General features: G+C 36.3%; 3 protein-coding genes and 1 pseudogene across 9 annotated transcripts; 1 reads left to right on the top strand and 3 right to left on the bottom strand.

Moving 5' to 3' along the window:
• Window positions 1–86: 86 nt before the first annotated feature.
• LOC112769313 (VQ motif-containing protein 11-like) lies at window positions 87–630 on the bottom strand. Its single transcript, XM_025813791.3, has one exon. The coding sequence runs from the start codon at window positions 572–574 to the stop codon at window positions 137–139; it is 438 nt and encodes a 145-aa protein (XP_025669576.1). The 5' UTR covers window positions 575–630; the 3' UTR covers window positions 87–136.
• Window positions 631–5,958: 5,328 nt separating this feature from the next.
• Window positions 5,959–8,056, bottom strand: LOC112769302 (DEAD-box ATP-dependent RNA helicase 35-like; annotated as a pseudogene).
• Window positions 8,057–8,641: 585 nt separating this feature from the next.
• Window positions 8,642–12,876, top strand: LOC112769304 (uncharacterized). The gene is made up of 15 exons (XM_025813778.3): window positions 8,642–8,986; window positions 9,070–9,198; window positions 9,270–9,411; window positions 9,601–9,747; window positions 10,170–10,244; window positions 10,368–10,439; window positions 10,619–10,690; window positions 10,934–11,005; window positions 11,133–11,204; window positions 11,377–11,448; window positions 11,661–11,732; window positions 11,881–12,024; window positions 12,110–12,181; window positions 12,298–12,444; window positions 12,559–12,876. Exons 1-15 carry the CDS (start codon window positions 8,852–8,854, stop codon window positions 12,744–12,746), a joined length of 1,611 nt encoding a protein of 536 aa, XP_025669563.1. The 5' UTR covers window positions 8,642–8,851; the 3' UTR covers window positions 12,747–12,876.
• Window positions 12,877–12,909: 33 nt separating this feature from the next.
• On the bottom strand, window positions 12,910–20,631 carry LOC112769299 (topless-related protein 1). Of its 7 annotated transcripts, none has more exons than XM_025813774.3 (26): window positions 20,267–20,631; window positions 19,650–19,787; window positions 19,359–19,538; window positions 19,163–19,276; window positions 18,922–19,080; window positions 18,433–18,610; window positions 18,191–18,335; window positions 17,965–18,074; window positions 17,687–17,852; window positions 17,459–17,568; window positions 17,294–17,363; window positions 17,118–17,191; window positions 16,917–17,012; window positions 16,739–16,834; window positions 16,512–16,639; window positions 16,165–16,399; window positions 15,920–16,081; window positions 15,755–15,841; window positions 15,389–15,535; window positions 14,996–15,106; window positions 14,723–14,902; window positions 14,509–14,637; window positions 14,331–14,426; window positions 13,970–14,158; window positions 13,717–13,883; window positions 12,910–13,390 (listed from the first exon to the last, which is right to left on the bottom strand). In XM_025813774.3, the coding sequence occupies exons 2-26, from the start codon at window positions 19,727–19,729 to the stop codon at window positions 13,183–13,185; spliced, it is 3,417 nt and encodes a 1,138-aa protein (XP_025669559.1). In that variant the 5' UTR covers window positions 19,730–19,787; window positions 20,267–20,631; the 3' UTR covers window positions 12,910–13,182. The 7 variants fall into 7 exon arrangements, with proteins under 7 accessions (XP_025669559.1, XP_072081385.1, XP_025669558.1 ...); XM_072225284.1 differs by having other exon boundaries at window positions 18,191–18,316; window positions 20,267–20,537; XM_025813773.3 differs by having other exon boundaries at window positions 12,910–13,393; window positions 20,267–20,535.
• Window positions 20,632–21,158: the final 527 nt, after the last annotated feature.

Below are 21,158 nucleotides of genomic sequence, written 5' to 3'. Positions count from 1 at the left end.
AAGTATGATTAACGTGCAAATTGTAAATATGGAAGAATGAAACTGAAATATTTAACAAGCAAGATAAATTAAGTGTAGAGAGAGTAGAGAGTTAGGAGAGATTATTAATTAAATAAATCAAGAGAGGTGGTTTAGTTTAGTGAGAATTGGTTTGGTTATTATGCAAAGGAAAGAGGGAGAGTAACTGAGGAGTGGTGTGACGATAATGATGAGAAGAAGAAGGAGAAGGCAGTAAGTAGAAGCCTTTGTGAGCTATGACTCTGTCTTCCATTTCCATTTGCAGAGGAGACACGGGGGACGCCGACGATACGGATGATGATGATGGAGTAGTGGCGTCGGTGAAGAAAGGTGGCCTTTCTGAGAGGCCGCCTATGGTGAGCTCTAGCTTCTTTGCGGCGTAGGCGTGGCGCCTCTCCTGTAGCTTGAAGCTTGCTGCTGCTGCTTTCTTCTTCGGTGCTCCGGTGAGTTTCTGCACCACTTCCCTGAAGTTTGATGGATCTGCTTGCACGAACGTCGTGTTCCCTATTCTTGCTGCATCCCAACTGTAGGACGAGCTTCCTCTATGTATATGCATGCTTCTCTCTCTCTCTTTCTAATTGACGAGGAATGAAACGTCGTGTGTCGTGTGTATGTTATGTTATATTTAAGGGTGACTAGCGAGTAAGGGAGCATGTTAGCATGGTACAAAGAGTTTAGGAAAAAAATCTAGAATTATTTAAAAAAATATTATTTTTATTATTTATATTTGTTTTTATCCATAGTTACAAAGTTCTTATCAATATATAAACCAAGAGTAAGTTAAGAATACGCTCGCTATAAAATAATATTTTAATAATAGAGGGGACACTAAAGAAAGATTCAACAATTAATTACTACTACTATATGATATGCCTTTCTTTAATAATGTAGTTCAATTTCATAATTTCTGATTTACTGTTCTATTTCCTGTTATTTAATGTTTAATTAATAATAATGAGGGCAGGCAGACAAGTCTGGGTGACACTTTTGACTTTTTTTTAATCGATCGTAATCATAACTGTGTTCAGAGGGCACTGCACATGGAGTGCAAACTGAAACGCTGAATTTTGGCTGCATATATATAATATTAATAATAATAATAATGTGACAGTGCTACTGCTGCTTTGTAAAAACGAAAAGTGATGCTGCTAATGCTAACTTCACAACTTCCTCGTGATTGGATCAGCATTACTCAATTTCACAGCAATAACAGAATATACTTTACTATTTATTTGTTAAGTAGTAGTAAGTGTGGTAGCTAAGCTAATAGGATAGCTAGCAATAATGAAGTAATGACAAAAAGAGATTTCACTACTTATATTTACTTTTTACTGGAAGCAATGAAAACAAGAATAAGTGAGACTGAGGATGAATGGATTGGTGGTCCAGCACTCTGAATTTTTGAATAATCACCAGGTAGGGGCCAGAGGGGGATCACTGAAGAACCTAGCAGAAAGGAACCACCACTATTTTGCACTGCAACACTCGCATAGTTAGGTCACTGTCTCAGATACCACCTTAGGTCCTTAGCTTATGGTTTCACTTATGTGATTTCTGATTCTCTCTTTTTTTTTATAAACAAAAATAGTATCATATTTTTATAATGATAAAAATAAATATTTCAATGCATGCCCATTGCTATTGCCATTGCCATTGCAGTGGCTTGTTAAATTTGGTTGCAGCTTTTTTCTCTTTAGAGTTTGCGTGAGGGATTGCACTTTGACATTCAGGGGAAAAAAAAATAGTACTTGTCTCAGTCTCAGGCCTTTCTTTTTGGTTTTGCTTCTATTATTTGCACTTCATTTGCTTTACCCTTCTTTTCTTTTCTAATTGCTTCTCCTTTATTTTATTTCTGACATGCTTTCTATTGTGTGCCCATATAGGCCAACATCATGCATTCACAAGGTAAGAGAGATTATTTGACAGAAAAGTACGGGTAGACAATGAAAATATTAAATAATATGAATAATAGATATATCGTATGTTCATTTCACTAACTGTACGGATGGTTATTTTAATATTAAGATTTAGATAAATAATTTAAAATATAATATATTTTTATTTGATTAGTGGTTGTTCATATTATTTAAGATGGTTATTGTTTATTTAACAATTCCCTTATTTGACAGGGACCTTGACACAATTTCATTTATATTACCTCTTCCCACATTAGATTCACCTTATCCACCTCTTCATATCCATCTCTAGATTTAATTTTATATGAATCAAGATAACATACTTTATGAACTTATATAAGTTAATCTATTTATCTTCATCAATTATATAATGTGTTTCTTTAATTTGTTTTCTCATTGCAAACTTGAGCTATCTGTAGTTTATAGGCCAGTTTTTGAGAGGCAAATGATCTAGAAGCTAGATAATAAGCTCTAATAATAATGAAGGAGGAGACAGTATTTTCAACGTGATTAATTCCGCGGCACCCTTTTAAGATTCCATGGTTACAACCACCATGAGTTTACTTTGAGAAGAACTATCCTAGCTAGCATCATGCATCACTTTGCCCCACAAAAAGGGATGGAAAAAAAAAATCAGAATTAGACTTTTGATTTCACTAATCAACTTCATTTTACGCACGGAAGAGGATAAGGCACCAATATCCAAGAGCATATGCTTCCATAAATTTAGTGATGCAATCGAAGAAAGAAAACTAAGAATATGAGAATAAGCTGTCTTGACTTTTGTGTTTCTGTGGAGAGTAACCTTTCTAGAAATTTATTATCTAACACATATGTTTAGAAATTAAAAAAAAATTGTAGTCATTAACCAAATTTTTTAAATATTTATGCAAAATATTAGTAAGAATGAGAAAAAATAAGAAGTATGAAATTTTGTGAAAAGATAGATGAGATAAAAAAAATGTGTGAAGTGAATGTTGATTTATATAATAAATATAAAAATGAGTAAGTATGAAAGAAAATGATGAATTATGTTTTATTACTCAATTTATATCTATTAAAGAGAAATAACAATAACATTGAAATCATATAGTATATATCTTATATAAAAGTAAAGAATAAGAATATAAAAAGTACAGAGTAACTTAAAAAAAAATAAATACTATAAGAGTGAGAAAAAAAATGAATAAGAATCTAAGTTATAATTCTATAAGGTAATCATAAAGAAAGAGTGAATATAAAAAAGATGAATTATGTTTATACTTAATGGAGAGAAATAATATTAATATTAAAGGCATATAGTAGTTAATTTTTTTATATTGATTAAATATATGTATAATACGTTGTTATTGGAAGATTAGTTGTTGTTTTATATATGGCGTTTTTTTTAATGATATTATTCAAATTGAACGGTCCGATTTGTTTGAAAAAAAATAAACTACAAATTGAAGGGTCCGATTTATACTTTTAAATTTTTTTATTTTTGAAAACGAAAATTGGACAGTCTAATTTTAATATTAAAATTTTTTTAATTTTCAAAAACACAAATCAGACCGTCTAATTTATGAACAAAACAATACAAAGAAATTGGAGAGATCATTTGTGTAACCTACAGCAACGTAAAACACTTTTTTTCTCACATTATTTTGTGATAGACATCTCTCCATCACACACAAAAAATAATAAGCAGCATATAGTATCTTATATAAAAATAAAAAATAAAAAAATATAAAAATATAAAATAATTAAAAAAATATCATGAGTGAAAAAAATAAAAAAATTCTAAACTATAATAATGAGATACATGAAAATAAAAACAAAAAATGTAAAAGTAATTTAATTAAAATTAAAAAATAATTTAATCAATTAAATAATAAATAAATTATGCTAATTATCTATTTATGTTGATGGTGCATAATACTAAAAAAAATAAAAGATTAAAAATGTATTAAAAAATTATTTCGAGTTCTGATTTAATATATCTAAATAGATAGATGGATATACTTTGACATGAAACCTTATGACAACAATACTCAGTAAATTGAGGCAGCAACATATATATTTGCAGTGATTATTATTTTGAAAAAAAAGTGCACATAATAGTGTGATTTATGATCTATCTTCTATGGGGAAAAAAAAAATTAATGTTGAGAGGCGTACGTGGGGAGCATCATGATGGCCAGCAAATTAAATAAGAGAAGGTAACTAAATCAGGGAAACGTGAAGTAGTTGTGACTGTAAGTCTTTTAATTCAATAAAATAATTTGTTATTGCCAGACAACCCAGCAAATTAAAGTGGCTTTAACCGTACCAGAATCTGATCCAATATAAACAATTATGACCAATTTGATGAACTGGTTTCTTGTGTATTTTTTGTGTTGCATATGCTTTGAATGGATATGATGGACAAGTGTTAGGTGTCTGGGTTTTATAGAGGACTTTTAAACAAATGAAAGATTATCCTTTAAGGATAAGTCGACAATAAAAATATATACTTTTGTGCTGATTTGTGTGTGTATGACTCATATTTAAAACCCTCATAAACGAATACAAGGCATCTCTCTCTTATTAAGTCTAAGGTGAAGCCCTGAATTGGATAAACCTGAACCCGTAGTAAATAGCATGTAATTACATATTCTTTGTTTTTTTCGTCCGGGTAATTATATATTCTTCAGTTCACTGAATTTAGTATATGATGTGACAATGAAAATCTTCTTATTTCATTTTATTTTTATTTTCTTGGTCACAAATCACAATGTAAAACTTTAGTGTATCTCATCTTCCAATTAAGGCCTTATTTTGGTCAGATAAATTGGGCCTTAACTTTACTTTCTTGCTTGAAATCTGGCGTTTTACACTGAGGTTTGTTTTTGTTTTGCCACTGCCCAAGAGATAGAATTGAAGTTAACCAAGTTGGGTTGGTCTAATAGTTAGTTCACTAGTCCTTTTAAGTAAGTGTCGGGGGTTCGAATTCCGCCTTGTGCATGCAGCAACCTATTGGCCAGCGGCAAACTCTTAAATGGAGCTCACTACTGCGACGGTTTAGTCATTGACCTGCCGGATTGTGGGATACCATGGGAAACAAAAAAAAAAGAATTGAAGTTCCTTGAGCAAAAAGAAAAAGGTGAAAACCAAAGCAAAATCAGACCAAAATCAAAGCAAATCCCACCCTAACCAAGAAACAAATTTTTCACTTCAACATGTTTGAACTTTTAATGTTATGACTTACACAATTTATGTTGATCTTCTAGTACTATCTTAAAGTGAAATGGAAAAACTGTTACATGGAGAATTTTGATTCTTAAAGATTCTAAACATAACCATGCAAGATGAAGTGCCATGCAAGATGAAGTGCACCTCGTACAAACATGCATAAATAAAACCACTCTAATTCAAAAAAAAGATTGTCATAAAAATATTTAGAGAAATACTATTTGTACATCAAAATTAGCCACTAAAATTAAACACCAATGTATTTGTATATAAATACATATGTGGTTTAATTTATTTTTAATATGTGAAGGAGCCATTTTCATAGTTACTGTGCCCGCTGTTAAAATAAGGTCTGCCTGCCTAGGACTAGATCGCGGTACCAGTCCATAACGATCAAAGTCGAATTGTACTCCAACATATATTTTATACTGGTGGCTGACTTTGGTGTACATATACCATAACTCGAACATTTATTCATAATAAGCTATGGTTTGAAATCATAGTCGAAGTCTGCCATTCAGCACGCTTCGATAGTAGTGCTTCCACTTCTATATTGGGCCGCATACACATACCTTATTATGTTCAATGCTCAGATCGGTTATGCTAGTATGCTACTCTAATGTCTAATTACCATCCTAAGTTGCTAGTACATGTGGAATCCGAACAAAGCAAGTGATTAGTGAATAAGAGATTAATTTCAAGCTCCTTAATGATTGAACGTGGGAAAGAAGATATTTTGTAGCAGGCTATAAGGTGAAGAAGTGAAGCTGATTGATTAAGAAGTTGATTTAAGACATTGTGAGCCATTCCAGAATCAAAACAAAACTTGTTAACTTTTTCGATAGTTACATGAGCAAGTCTTCTGTTATGGGCTTATGGCATACACGATCTGGAAATGCATACACTAACAGTTCCCTGAACGACTTAACTGAATATGTTTGTGTACGTTCGGATCATCCTAGATTACATAAACGGATCAAACAGAAGCTATAAACTATATCCTACTTACTAAAGTTTAAAAACTAGCTGTAGAATTGTAACACCCTTCAAATTTCTCCCCTGTAGCCACCAGATCCAAAATAATCCTTCCTAGTATTAGCAATCGCCATGCTCTTCTGATGCTCAAATTTAGGACAATCACGGATGCGATGACCAAGACCGCCACAATATGCACATCCCTTGACACCAGTTTTGCCAGTAATCTCATCATTTTCTTCTGTGGGATCAATCAAATCTGCCAAAACTGGAGGAATCCTCTGCTTAGCTTCTTGCAGGAGGTGTTTCAGATCAAGCAGTGTTGTCTCACTTTGGTTCTTGTTTATGAAAGTGGTTGCTATGCCAGTCTTGCCACATCTTCCAGTCCTTCCAATTCTATGCACATAATTCTCGATTTCAGCCGGCATGTCATAATTGATGACATGCTGAATATCAGGAAAATCCAGACCCTTCGACGCGATATCAGTTGCAACCAACACATCTTTCTTTCCAGACTTAAAGGCCGCAATGGCATACTCTCGCTCTTCTTGATCCTTGCCTCCATGAACCGCGACTGCCTCCACTCCTTTCATTAGAAGATATTCATGAATGTCATCCACATCAGCCTTGTTTTCGCAGAACACCAAAACAGGTGGTGGGGTTTTCTGGAGGCACTCAAGGAGATACACTATTTTGGCCTCTTGCTTGACATACTCTACCTCCTGAATCACATCAAGATTTGCAGCCCCTGCCCTTCCCACATTCACTATAACTGGCTTCACCAAAGCGCTTCTTGAGAAGTTCTGGATTTTGGTTGGCATGGTGGCAGAGAACAGAAGGGTCTGCCTCTGAGCTTTGAAGTGATCAAAGACTTCTCTAATGTCATCCTCAAACCCCAAATCCACCAACCTATCAGCCTCATCCAGTGTCAAGTACCTACAACTGTCAAGATTCATCTTCTTCTTTGCCAGCAAATCCTTCAATCTTCCAGGAGTGGCAACAACAATATGAACACCCTTCTTCACAACATCCACCTGTGATCTCATGTCCATCCCACCAATACAAAGCAACGGCCTCAGCTCCGGATAACCGGCTTCCCTCAAAGGCTTCAAGAACTGCTCAACAACTTCATAAGTCTGCCTTGCAAGTTCCCTAGATGGGCAAACAACCAATCCAAAAGGGCCTTCTCCGGGAACAACCGGCATCATAATCTCCTCCTGCAATGCCAGCATGATCATTGGAAGCACAAAGACAAGAGTCTTGCCAGAGCCGGTGAAAGCAATGCCAATCATATCTCTTCCTGATAGAATGACAGGAAGGCCCTGCACCTGAAAGTCGGTTGAAGTATCCCTTTTGCTCTGAGCTTGTTTAAGATGGGATCAGGGAACCTCATGTCCTTGAAATTCTTAACAGGGCAAGGGACATCTTCACCGTCAACAATGATATGCCACTGTTTCCGGATCAAATCAGTTTCCCTTTTGGGCATGGTTCTCAGGCGCAGAGGTGGTTTCCACCCAGTTGGCAGAGGCTCAGAGTAAGTGATTCCCTTCGCCAATTCACGAACGGACAAAAGGGTTTTTCTGTCAGGCAAATTGTCGAGCATCTCCTGCTCTTGTTGAAGAATCTGCTCCGTAGCACTGATCTCCGGCTGTTCCTTTTTCAGCTGCGAAGCCTTAACCAGAAGGCTCGGTTTCGCTTCGCTCGCATCATCGCCAACGAAGGAGGAGGAGGAAGAAGAAACAAAGTACTTCCCTTTTTGTTGAAGGATGTTCTGTGCTTGCATGGCCCTGCGCTTCGCCACCGGCACGTACTCCACGTAATCATCATCTTCTTCCATCATCTTCGATACCAAATACGAACTTTACTACTCAATTCGAGAAGAGAGTAGTGGAACTGCAAGGCACCAACTGCTGAAACAGGGAAAATGCGTAACAAACCGCCATAGTTTTTTTTTTGCCGCCATACTTTTGGGCTTTTGGCACTGCTTGAAGGCTTGGCTGTTGGGCCCAAAATAAATTGGCCCATTTGACTTTTGACAGTTTTGCGTTAACGAAAAATCACGTATATTAATAAAAAAAAGGAGAATGCTAGGTAAACAATGATCATTTTGAACAACATGAATAATTACTAATTAAATAAAAATACATTACATCCTAATTTAATACTACTAATTAAATTTAAGATTAATTTACTCTTTTAATCCTATTAATTCACATTGTTCATATATTGTTCAAAAATATTATTGGTTACCTATATTTTTCTATAAAAGAATCACGTATATTAATAACAGAAACATATAAGAGAAGTGTTAGAGATAGTAATTTTTTTTGTTTTATAATTATCAATTGACTATCAATAATATTTTTAATGGTATAGAATTACATCTAACGATGAGAAATTACTCATTTTTTTATTAGGTGTTCGTCACAAAACACAAAAGTTGTCGGATCCCTAGATTTTTTCATAAAATAATAATAAGGAAGATAAATACGTAACTTTAACTGGCTCCTGTCACTGTCACTGATATTTTTCTTATTCATGAATGCATTCCGTTACAAGTTACTACTTATTTTGAATTGAGATGTCAAGTGTTCATGTTGATGTCGTGGGTCCCATTCACATTCCCATCCCCTTCCAACTTGGTAACTCCTTTTCCATAATACCAAACTCGACCCCATTCTTTCTCATAACTGTCAACTGCTAAGAATCAGAATCAGAATCAGAATCCGATGGTGGTTTCTGGTAGAGAAGATGCACACAAGCGTCTTTGCAGCTCCAAATTGTTCAAATCTTGGGCTTCTTATCCACAAAAGGGCCAACACTGTCCATCACTTCTCAATTTGTGCATCCACGCAGCCACCCAGGTGCTCCTCCACCTTCCACCTTCCACCATTATCGTTTTGTTTCTCTTTGGTGATCACTAACTCATTCTTTCCTTCCTGTACAGGACATACTTCAATATCATACCTTTTCTGAACTCCCACCGGATTTAACTCAGCAAATTTTCAACAACCTACTTTTCTCTCGTCGTCTCACGCGCCCTTCCCTCCAAGCTTTTCGACATTGCTCCCTCCAGGTATTAGCTATTATTAGGTCAACAATTGTGTGTACTGTGTACTTGTGGATGATCATGTTATTGTTTGACAGGATATTTACTTGGGAGAATATGATGCTGATGTTGTGGATGATTCTTGGATGGATATCGTCTCATCACAAGGTTCATCTCTGCTTCATCTGGATCTATCAGCCTCTCAACTCACTGACTATGGACTCAGCTATCTGCAACAAGGTAATTAAACATATCATTTCTCTAAATCTTAATCTCTGTGACCTAATTTCAGATCATGGGCTGCTCTATATCTGTGGTATGCTATTCTTACAATCTATGTGGCTCTGAATTTTATTGATCTGCATATAAAGGATAAGAATCTTCTTATGCCCTCAAGGTTTACATCTGACAATAATAAAACTCTTGCAGGCCTGACAAACTTGACGAGTTTGAGTTTTGGAAGAAACCATGCAATTTCTGCTGAAGGAATGAGTGCTCTTTCTGGTCTAGTTAACTTGGTCAACTTGAATTTGGAGAGATGTCCTGGGATTCATGGAGGCCTTGTTCATCTTCAAGGTCGTTTCATATATTCAACTTTGGGAAAACATGAAGGAGATAATATCATTTTACTCTTTGGTTCAAGTCATTTGTCATTGGATGAAAGAAAAAAAATGAACATAATTGTTTGAGTTATTATAACAACCATGCTAGGTGTAGCCACTAGCCACCAAGATAGAATATACATTGGAATACAAAATATACATTAAAAATGAGTTAAACTACACATGTATTTATATATAAATACATGGTGGTTGATTTTAGTATGTGATTTTGGTGTGCAAATAGCATTTTTGTTATTCTAATTGAGAAAAATTGAGGTTCAATTCTTTTATTGTTAATGTTGTTAAGTTAGTGAGTTTCATACCTTACCATAATGTTGTACAGTTCAAAGTTTTGTTTGCACATCACAATTCAAGGATATGGTCCATGCTTTTCAGGTTTAACCAAGTTGGAATCTCTGAATCTGAAGTGGTGTAATTGCATAATAGATGTCGATATGAAACCTCTATCAGGTTGGTTTCATATTCTTCCGTATGTGAGCCAAAGTCACTGATATTCTAATTATTACATTCACTGCACAAGCATACATGGTGAGATGAGTAACAGAACAGATTTTTCATTGAATTTACCTGCAGAGCTTACAAACCTGAAAAGTCTTGAGATTTCCTCCAGTAAAGTCACAGATATTGGCATCCGTTTTCTAAAAGGTATTGTGCATTGCATTGTAGAACTGTTCCAACATATAGCCACTAGATTTGTTTCCACAATGCACTGATATTGTGTTAATGGCATCCAAATGTCTTGTGTATGAGTGTTTCTGATTAACAATTTAAGAGAAATGAATTTGATAATTTCATGCTCATCTTCTTTCCTTGCCTCATTTCAGGGCTACAAAATCTTGCTCTGTTAAATTTGGAAGGCTGCTTTGTAACAGCTGCATGCTTGGATACTCTTGCAGGTTGAATCACTTCACAGACCTTATTTATTTATTTATTTATTTTGTGAGGGGAGGAATAAGTTTATCTTGATAATATCTATGCCAAAGAGCTTTAGGTGTATCTTCTTATTCATTTAAAAATTGAAGGTTTCAGGTTGAACCAACTGACGTTACTTTTTACAGAACTTTCTTTGTTGGATTTAAGATTAACTAAAGAATCATTCAAGCAACAAGTTAATATTGTGGTTGATTGTTTTCTGCCAGAGCTTCCAGCCCTCTCGAACTTGAATATCAGTAGATGCAATTTTACTAACAATGGATGTGAAATGTTTTCACGTAAGTTGTAGACTTGTCACTTGTACAGCTAGCTACTCAATATATACTTATTGGGTTTCACTTTTTGGTTGTGAATACTAAGTTTGTATTATTGGCTTCTTTTGTTTGTTTTCTTTATATCTGTCAGGACTGGAAAATTTGGAAGTGTTAAACTTGGGATTTAATGAAATAACAAATCCATGTCTAGGACACTTGAAAGGTGATGATTGTTGAAATATTGCGGAATTTGACCCATAATCTTGTATTCTTGCTTGCAGTCATTGAGTATTAATTTCGTATGCATAACATTTCCGATACAGTGCTACTCAGTAACATCATATTTGCTAGGTTTGAATTGAATACCAATTTATGTACCCTTTTTTATCAAGCAGGACTGACAAAGTTGAAGAGCTTGAACCTTGATTCATGCAGAATTGATGATGATGGATTGGTCCACCTGGCAGGTACTTAATTACTTATGTTCGAATTTATTACATAAATATGCTTTGGATGGTAATTTGCCACAAACTTAAGGAAAGAAAATCCAAAAAGCCTTAGAAGTATGCACCAAGCATCTATTAGGTTATTTTGCATGCATGTGTTTTGTCATTGAAAATTCACATATCCGCTCCTTGCTTAATGGATTTACAATAATTTGAATGCTTATATATTTTAGGACATCAGCAATTAAAATGTCTGGAACTCTCTGATACAGAAATTGGAAGCAGTGGACTTCAACATTTATCAGGTTTAGTATGCAGCCATGTTTATTTCCTGAACTGATCATATAATATATTTATCTATGCATGAGCTATATATCATAGAGTAAGTAGAATTCTGTGAACATCTTTTTATAGTGATATTCTATTTATTCATTTTATATTTTGTTGGTATAGGAATGTCTAGTCTGGAGAAACTAAATGTGTCATTCACAATGATTAGTGATAGTGGTATAAGTGAATTGTGTGGACTGTCATCTCTCAAGTCACTCAATTTGGATGCTCGCCGTGTTACTGATTATGGACTCGCTACCCTTGCAAGTACGTTTCTATGCAATGATTTTCTTTTTCTTTTTATCTCTCTTTCTGTTGTTACCAATAATCTCCATCATCCATGCTCATGCAGGTTTGTCCGGGCTTACTGACCTGGATTTGTTTGGGGTACAGATCACAGATTTTGGAACAAACTACCTCAAAAGTAACAACTGTTTTAATTTCTCAGAGTGATTTTGATACTTTGAATGTATCCCGCTTGAATTATTTGGATTTTGGATCATATCTTTACTAACTTTGTTTAATTTATATGGAAAACAGACTTTAAGAGCTTGCAGTCGCTGGAAATATGCGGTGGAGGATTGACCGATGATGGTGTGAAAAATATAAAAAATCTTTCGTCTCTTATGTTCTTGAACTTATCACAAAACTCCAACCTCACAGACACTGCACTCCACTTAATTTCGGGTACATTGTTCTGTTTGAGAAAAACATGATCATGAGCATGTTCTTGTTTGGTCTGTAATCAGTGTCCTATTTTTAGTGCTCATATTATGCATGCAATTCCACCTCTATTTTCAGGGCTTACTAGTTTGGTTTCTTTGAATGTTTCAAATTCGAGGATCACGCGTGATGGGCTGCAGCATCTGAAAACACTACACAAGTTGAGGTCTTTGTCAATGGAGTCATGTGAGGTGACAGCAAATGACGTTAAGGAACTTAAATCAAAATATCTCCCGAATCTCGTAAGCTTTCGCCCTGAAGACTAGTTTAGGATTATTATATCCTGATTGTACGTACGTTTTACAATGTTTGTTGACTTATTGTTAGACTCGCCATTGTAATTCATCTGGATTTGCAAGTGTAAATATACAATAATTCAATGTCTAAATTATCAAATCAGTGTTGGCGATGAGGAAGATAAAGATAAGATTGGCCAAGTTAGAAAGCGACGGTAGTTTATACTTAACATGACTACACAAAAGAACAAGTTAGGATGGAGATGGACCAACCAATGTTACTTGGCGGAAGTACTCAACATATCCTACATCTATAAATATCATCATTTAACTTAAAGAAAAGAAAAGAATTTGAGACGTATTGGCAATTGCATTTAAATACAGCACATAAACTAGTGGGTTGCTTCTTGAAAGGGCCAGCAAGCCAAGTATGTAAAAGAAACTTGTCTTTGGCTGTTACTTTGGATCATCTCTGGGCAGCTTCTTCTGAAGAAGCACCAACTGAGACAGCTGCTGCATTGCTTGCTGACCCATTCTCAATGGGTGGAGGCACGCCCCATTTTCCTTCAGACTCAAGGGGCTCAAACACATGCACTCCACCGTCCGAAAGTCCAACTGCAAATTGATTTGGTTCTTGTGGATGTGCAGCGATTACAAGCGGTTGTACGTTAGAACTGCTGGCACAGACAACAATAGTAAAATGTTACCGACCTCAATCAGATCGTCTTTATAGCATAAAACAGAATAGCTGAAAAGAGGTAACAGATGATACAGGTTGAAATACAACTACTGTGGACTTTGAAGGACTTCAAAGCAGAGTATCAAGCTGCTTGCTTCCAATAGAGAATGAATAACGATTATAAATTAAGCAATTCTACATGAAATTTGTACCTATAAAATGTTCTGTATTTGCAAAATTATAACTGAGAAACAAATTAATAATGCAAGGAAAGAAACGTCTTGCAAACTTAGATACAACATCCATCAAACAAGGCATTACCTGACACCTGCAGAAAGATATGCAGAAGGATTGACTCGACAGCGTAATCTGAGGTTTGAAGCACTAAACACACAGACTGTTGCATCTAAGAAGCTGGCGTATATGAGCTGACTATCGCATGAGAAAGTTGCATGCGATATAGGTGCAGCAGAACTTTGTGGAAACCACTGCAAATTTAGCATGATTTATCAGATAAAAGACCAAATAAATAAAATATGTGCAGTAAATATAAAACTCAGCTAAATGAATTTGCCTGCTTTAGACATTCTAGTTTCGTTGCTTCATAAATTGCAAGCTGCGTTTCATGTACAACCAAGAAGCGTATCTGATCCTGATGAAACTGTACACGTGTATCTGCCTGCACTGGTTGAGTCCTTCCAGCAGGAAGTTGCAAGAATCTAGTCTTCTGTTTCTCCCATCCATCAGTATTCCACACACAAATCTGCACATTAGATGAATAAATTCCCGTATGACAACTAATGACAATTGCATTGCCAACATCAAGCTCAAAGTAGGCCATTAATTGATGAGAACTATTTGGATCTCCAAAACTAGTTCCTTTAATGCAACTTAATCATCAAACAGATTCTGGAGGCAAATCTAACGACTATTACCTGAGCATCTGCCCCAGAAGAAACTAGGACATTCAATACATGAGAGAAAGCAAGACCTGTGATTCTTTTAGTGTGGCCTTTGAGTTTACTTTTAACCTGCAAATAAGAAAGCTATGCATAAACACCAAATTACACAAATCATAAGTTGGCAGAAACAGTTTATGAACAGCAATCATACCTCATCTACACGGACATTATATATCTGAATTGAAGAATCATCCATGCCTATAGCAATGATATTGTTATCCTGAGGATGGAAAGCAAGAAAGGTTGCAGCAGGTGGTGGAGGCATGAAAGTAGTCATTGTCTGCACTTGGGGCAAGATTGAAATTGGTCAGTTACAAGCCAAATACAGTCTTGAATAATGATGATGACTAGGACTTATAGCTCACCTTAAAAGTCATCATATTGAACAGAGAAATCTTCCCCCCTGATGCTGACATTACATAAGAATCATTTTTAGAAAGAGCAAAGCAAGGAACAGCATCCTCAGTATTGCTATCACCAATGTCATTTGTCATCAGGATGCCACTTGAAGGTTGCCATAGCTGAGGTGGCACACTGGCAGTGGCCTACACAAAGAAATGTAAACATCATGTATTCATTCCCAAGTCCCCAAATCACAAGTAATCAGTTGGCATAAGTAACTTCACATATTATCACACCTTGCCAGAAGAATTACGGTCACTTCGCGGCCACTTCCAAAGCAGATGAATGGCATTTGAAGCTAATGCCAGAATAGCATTGCCTGAATTAGTGTATATCAACCTTGATATCTGTCATAATAGGGATAGAGATTATCAGATTACTTAGTTTGAAGAGGGTAAAGGGGGTTAGAAGAAGGAAACTAGAGGGAGGGCTTAACATTATCCACCAAAGGTAGCACTTATCCAGGAAATTGCAGGTGAGGTTTATTTTACTTTTAATTTTCCTTTCTTCTCTTCATACTAAAATTTCTTTTATAAGAAAGAGAAAGATATCCAGGTATTAAAATGATTTATAAAACAACTAAGTTTCACTAAACTTTCAATATTGTATGCCTAAGGTAAACAACATACCTTAGTTACTCGTACATTCTCAGGTAGCTTTAAGGATCTACATTGAGATGGTTCACTGATTTCAGTAAGCTTCCATATTTTTGACTTATCATTGGATTCTTCACTTATTCTAGGTTTAACATCTCCCAAGTTTCGGGCATCTCCATTCTGATGAGTTGAAATCCACAGGTACTTAAATTAATACTAACACCAAAACACTTGCAATGATAATAAATACATCATAAGAACTACAGTAAAATGCCACTCCCCTTTTGAAGGGAAGGGGGCAGAAGAAAGTATACACACTGGTACAAATAAGAATTGTATATTCATCTACAAAAATATAAATAAATAAATTTCAAAAGAGGAGCTGCAAGAAAAACAGACCATTCCAGCCATAGCTACCACAGATGGGACCCTTTCTGAAAGTGCAGCACTACTGGCAGCAGCTGCGGAAATTGGATTTATTGTAGGCTGCCACAACCACAAAATTCATGTTAGCCTATATCTTATTAATGACAACCAATTGAAGTATAATGACTACAAGTCTACCTTTGCCATGGCTTCTGACGTTCTTGATGCATCATACATAGAATTCTCTAATGAACGCAACAAGCGCATACCATCTGCATTGGCTAAGATTTTAATTCCATTTTCATTTGCCGAGACAGCTAAAAGAGCTCCATCCTTGTTGAAACGAATCCGTGGACTTGCCTAGAATTCAGATAAGGTTATAATTAGCAACTAGTGTTTGCAGAGACCAGCTCTGCAATTTGAAATAAAATAATGAAACTTACAGGGAGACCCCCATCAGCATCAACTTGTGTCAAAAGCTGAATATTGTCCATATCCCAGAACTTAATGGAGAAATCATCACCCGCAGCCAAAAATCGATTTTTGGTTGTATCAAATTGTACAACACCCAAAGATCGTTTGCGAAATCCTTGATAGGTCCTTTTAACAGCTCCCTCGCTTTCATTCCACTCAACAATAGACGATTCCCCATCCTTGCTTGTCCCACATGAAAAGAGCCTATAGTATATATTCAGAGCAGAAACAATGAATGTAAAAAACACGTACTATAATTTTCAACCATATAAAAAGATTGAGATCAACATAAGAATCCAAGGTTGAGAATATGGACCTTGTACCATCAGCGCTATAGGCCATGGTGGTGCACCAACGACCAGGAGCATCATAATCAACACGAGATCCCAAATTGTCATACAACCATGCTTTTATCTTTCCATCTAATGCTGTTGAAAAGATGAACTACAACATAAAAACCGAGTTAGTCTGCAAATGGAGCTAGAGGAATCGCACAAACAGACTCGAGTGAATTTCCCCAAACATATGAATCTAGACTTCTACCTGAATGTTTTCTTTATAATGTGGGCAGACAGAATAAACTGGAGCCTCGTGACCTTCAAAGGTATACTGCTTTGCACCCGTAGCAGCATCCCACACCTAAAGTTAAATAACTTAGTTAGCAAAATATGTTGTCATCTCCACTTCAGAAAACCAAGTCCATGCTTTGACAAAAACCAACCTTAATGGTCTTATCATCACCACAAGTTATCACACATAGTTGTTTATTTGGATGGGAAAATGCTAAGTCATTTACTCCACCAACATGAGCATCAATCTACAAAAGGGATTCAAAAGTAAGCATTACAAATGGTTATAAGTAAAATCTAATGTAAGAAGATAGAATTCTCCAATGTGTATGCATGCAAATGTTTGTGTCTACCTCCAGGTGCTGCCGTACTTCATCGCCACCATGATAAGAGTATATCTGAACAATGTGCCTTGAGTAAGCAACTCCTGTTTGTTGAACAAAGTCATATTAATGATTGGTTGCGCTGACTTCAGAAAGTATACATTAGAGAATATCTTAAACAAATAATTTAAAAACTTTCAACTTACCGAATAAAGCACCATCTGGACTCCAAATCACACGGTTGACAGAAACACCTGGATCTTTGACAAGAGCAGCCTGAATTGAACATATATAGCTTTATTTCAGTAACTATAAGTTACAAGTAGCCGGGCTTGGTATAAAAATTCATGTATAAAGGAGAAAAGGGGAACCTGAAAAGGCATTGAACAAGCACTAAGATCCCAAACTTTGAAATTCCTCAAGACCAACCGCTCCCTAGAACCCACTTCCCACAAAGCAATGTCCCCAACATTTGTACCAACTGACACATTGCATGAAAAGAAGGAAGAACTTATGTTTATCTGAGAACAATAACATCAAATACACACAATTAACTCAAGTGAAAAACACTATTGAAAGGTCTTAGAAAGGCAGCAGACCAAGAAGTATAGTCTGTTGAACTGGATGGAAGTCCATGCTCATAGGAGATGAACCCTGGTTCAGAGTCCGCATAACAGTCTTTGGCAAGTCATCTGGTGCATTAAAAGCCTGTCCATGACCATGACCTGGGAACGTGGCTGACAACACATTGACAGGAAGATTTACCTGCACAACATGATGAAAAGTTGATGCCAGAAATGTGAGTTGTAAAAATTTGTATAGATAAGAATTATAAGACCACTAGTGATTTTTTTTTCCCTAAGTGGTATCAGATTACCTCATCCGACATTCCCATTGGTCTTGTTCTCTTAGAGACATGATCTGAATCTCCAGATGGGTAGTCAACAGAAGGATTAGTTGGAGGGGTCCTAGGGTGCTTCAAAGCAGCTTAAACAAGACAATGAAACTTGTTAGAAGTAAGAGATTGAATTTAGAACCATAGCCAATTAGATGTTAAAACCACTACAAACTCGAGAATAACAGGCCGCAAGAAAATGTATTACCAGGGATTGATGGTGCACCAAGACCTGTAGCAGTACCAAGACCTATAGTGGCTCCTCCAGAAACTGCAGCATGTGCTACAGTGGTAGGATTCGACATCCAACCAGCCAGGGGTGTTGGCACAGGTGCTGGAGTAGGTTGAAAAGGCTATACACATTAACCACAGAATAGTCCAGCACCAAAATAAGAACCAAAAGATAACAATATGTAATGCCTACGAAACCAAATCAGTAAAGTAGCCCACCCCATGTGCACCAAGAGGAGGAAACCCTCCAGCCTTCGGCAAGGATCCTAGTAGTGGATTATTAGCAGGAGATGGAGCTCTTGCACCGTTGGGTTGTCCACATGAGTGATCCACAAAAAGTGTTTTTATATCTGGATTTGGACGTGGAGTCTTACAAAGTTGATGCTGCCAATTCAAGCTGTGATTTTATTTTTGAAATAAGAAAACAGAAAACATAACCAGTTATCCATTAATACAAAACAACATAACCAAATCGGCTGTATATAGAAACTCTTCGGAGCCAAAGCATATGAGGTAGCTTCACTTCAAAAGAATGATTTATCATTTAATAGCAAAGAAAAATACAATGATGCATGCATAAGCCAAGGAAAAAGAAATATGATATATGAATATGGGACATCAGCTCCATGAACTCTAAGGTTAACTCACTGCTCTAGTTCTTATTCAACATTGATAGACAAACCAGTACATTGGACTTCGGATAATTACCTTTGATTGATGAGAGTACGTAACCTTGAGTTTTTAAGGTTGGGAAATTGCAACTTGTCACGGAATAAAGGATTTGCTTCGATTAGTTTTTTTAGCTCAACCAACATGATTGCTCTTGCAGACTTCGTATCGCCATATTTAGACAATTGTTCATTTTCCCTATGATACCATAAAGTCAATGTCTGCATCATCTTACAGAGGTTTAACCCCGAAAACCAGAGCTAAAAATATATATTCTTACCTGAAATTCTCCAATGTCAAAAGCTGTGTGATTTCCTTAAAAAGTTCTTCATTAAATGTTGCAAAGACCTTCAAATCCTTCACCAATATCTCTACAGCCTTGGACCGATCATGCCTAACAGAACATAAAACAGCTCAAGTTACATACACATTCTATTGTGTCAACAGAATGCAAATGTGAACTTTAGTGAACTTACTTATCCAATGCCTCCAGGTACTTCTGCTTCCTTATCTCGAAAAATATCTTCATAGAGTACCTATTATCATCTACTTTAGTGAAACCAGAGAGATACCTCTCAACCTCATCCCAATTGCCATTGTGCACTTCATCCTCAAAATACTTCATGTTAAAGAAAAACCCAGACTCCTGTTCAAGCCTTTTTTTCCCATAAAAACAAAAAGATTAATCAATTAATGTGAAAAAATAAACAAATTGCACATAACCGAAAACAACAACAAATAAGAAACTATAATGCAAGAAAACCCACTTATGAACAGTCTCTTTGAACTTTTCCTCGTCCAGAAACTGCAAGATCAGGAACACCAACTCCCTACTGAGGGACGACATCGTAACCGCCACGTCCTTCGATTAGATATGCACCCAAATGAGCAACTCTAAACTAGATCTGCCACAAAAATCCCATTTTTATCTCAAAATATTGTAAAATAAGAACAGATAATAATTTACAAAGAAAAAGCTTAGAGAAATTCCATACCTACCAGCTACAAACAGTCTAAAAAAAGTGTATAAAAAATAAACTAAAATCCAGACCGAGAATGAAATCATTCAAGTAGCAACAGAAAAGCATTTATGGAGTAAAAGCAGGAAGATAGTGTAAATCAGGTTTTGGGGGAGAAAATGAAAGAGAAAACAATTTGACTCTTGGATCAAAGGGAGACAAGGAAAGCAGCTTTAATCTCACAGGGGAATCCAAGATGCAGCTGATAAAAGTGTTCAAAAAGGAAAAACAAAACAAGCCAACAAAAAAATAAAAAGTCGAAATTAAAATACTACGTCGGGAAAAAGCTACAAAGACTTTAAAGTTTAAAGCAACAGATTCGGAAACTGAAAGAGAGAGAGAGAGAAAGTTTGAGAAGCTCTCACCTTCGTGCAGAGCTCCACACATGGGAAGAAAGGGACCCCGAATATGGAACCCAACAAAGGCACCACCAACACCAACACACACCAGAACTCAAACCCCAAACCCCCAAACCTTTCTCTCTCTTCGCTTCTATTTGGACTTTTCTCTCTCTTGGAACTAATGGCCTATTATATACTCACTCTCTCGCTTCACACACGCCACTTTCTCTCTCTACAGATATATTCATATTTATTTATTTATGTTTATGCTTATATATTTATAAATAGGACACTTGAACTTGCAGAAATAGAAGTATTTTATATGCGAGGCGACAGGGAAGGGAGATGATAAGCACACTCGACTATCAATGATACGCTATTGTATAGATGATAAGCTGTGAGATAGGGAACATCGCTTATTTCATAAGTGCAGTTAAACAGGGGCCCACTAAACCGGCTAGGAATCTCGAGCTGACAGCTGTCCTTCAGCTCGTAGTAAGATCAGAAGGAGGGCTGTGATTGTGTAGTTCACCACGGCTCGGTGGTCGTGTAGCGATGGCTGTTGGATTTAGATCGATGATATCCGAGGGGTGAGGAGAAAGGAATAGCGTGGGGCGGAGAAGCAGAGGATAAGAGCTAGGAAAGCGATATTTACTGGGTTAAGATCCCCGGAGTAACGACAAAGTTTGTGAGACGGGTCCCCGGAAGAGTTTGGTGTCGAAGTTGGGAGAATATTACAGGTGAATGCCATTGCGAATTTGCCATGAAGAGAAGAGTCAGAAGAGGAGAGGAGAACTTATTGTATCACGTGATAGAGTTGGTGATTGTGATACGATATAATAACGAGATGAGATGAAGGGTGGGGCCAAATGGTGATTTAATAATGCAAGTGGAGTGAATTAAATGTGTGTTCAGA

The sequence above is a fragment of the Arachis hypogaea genome, chromosome 18, assembly GCF_003086295.3.
Source record: "Arachis hypogaea cultivar Tifrunner chromosome 18, arahy.Tifrunner.gnm2.J5K5, whole genome shotgun sequence".
Taxonomy (NCBI): Eukaryota; Viridiplantae; Streptophyta; class Magnoliopsida; order Fabales; family Fabaceae; genus Arachis; species Arachis hypogaea.
Note: the sequence above shows the minus strand (reverse complement) of the source record. Positions and strands in the feature narration are given on the sequence as shown.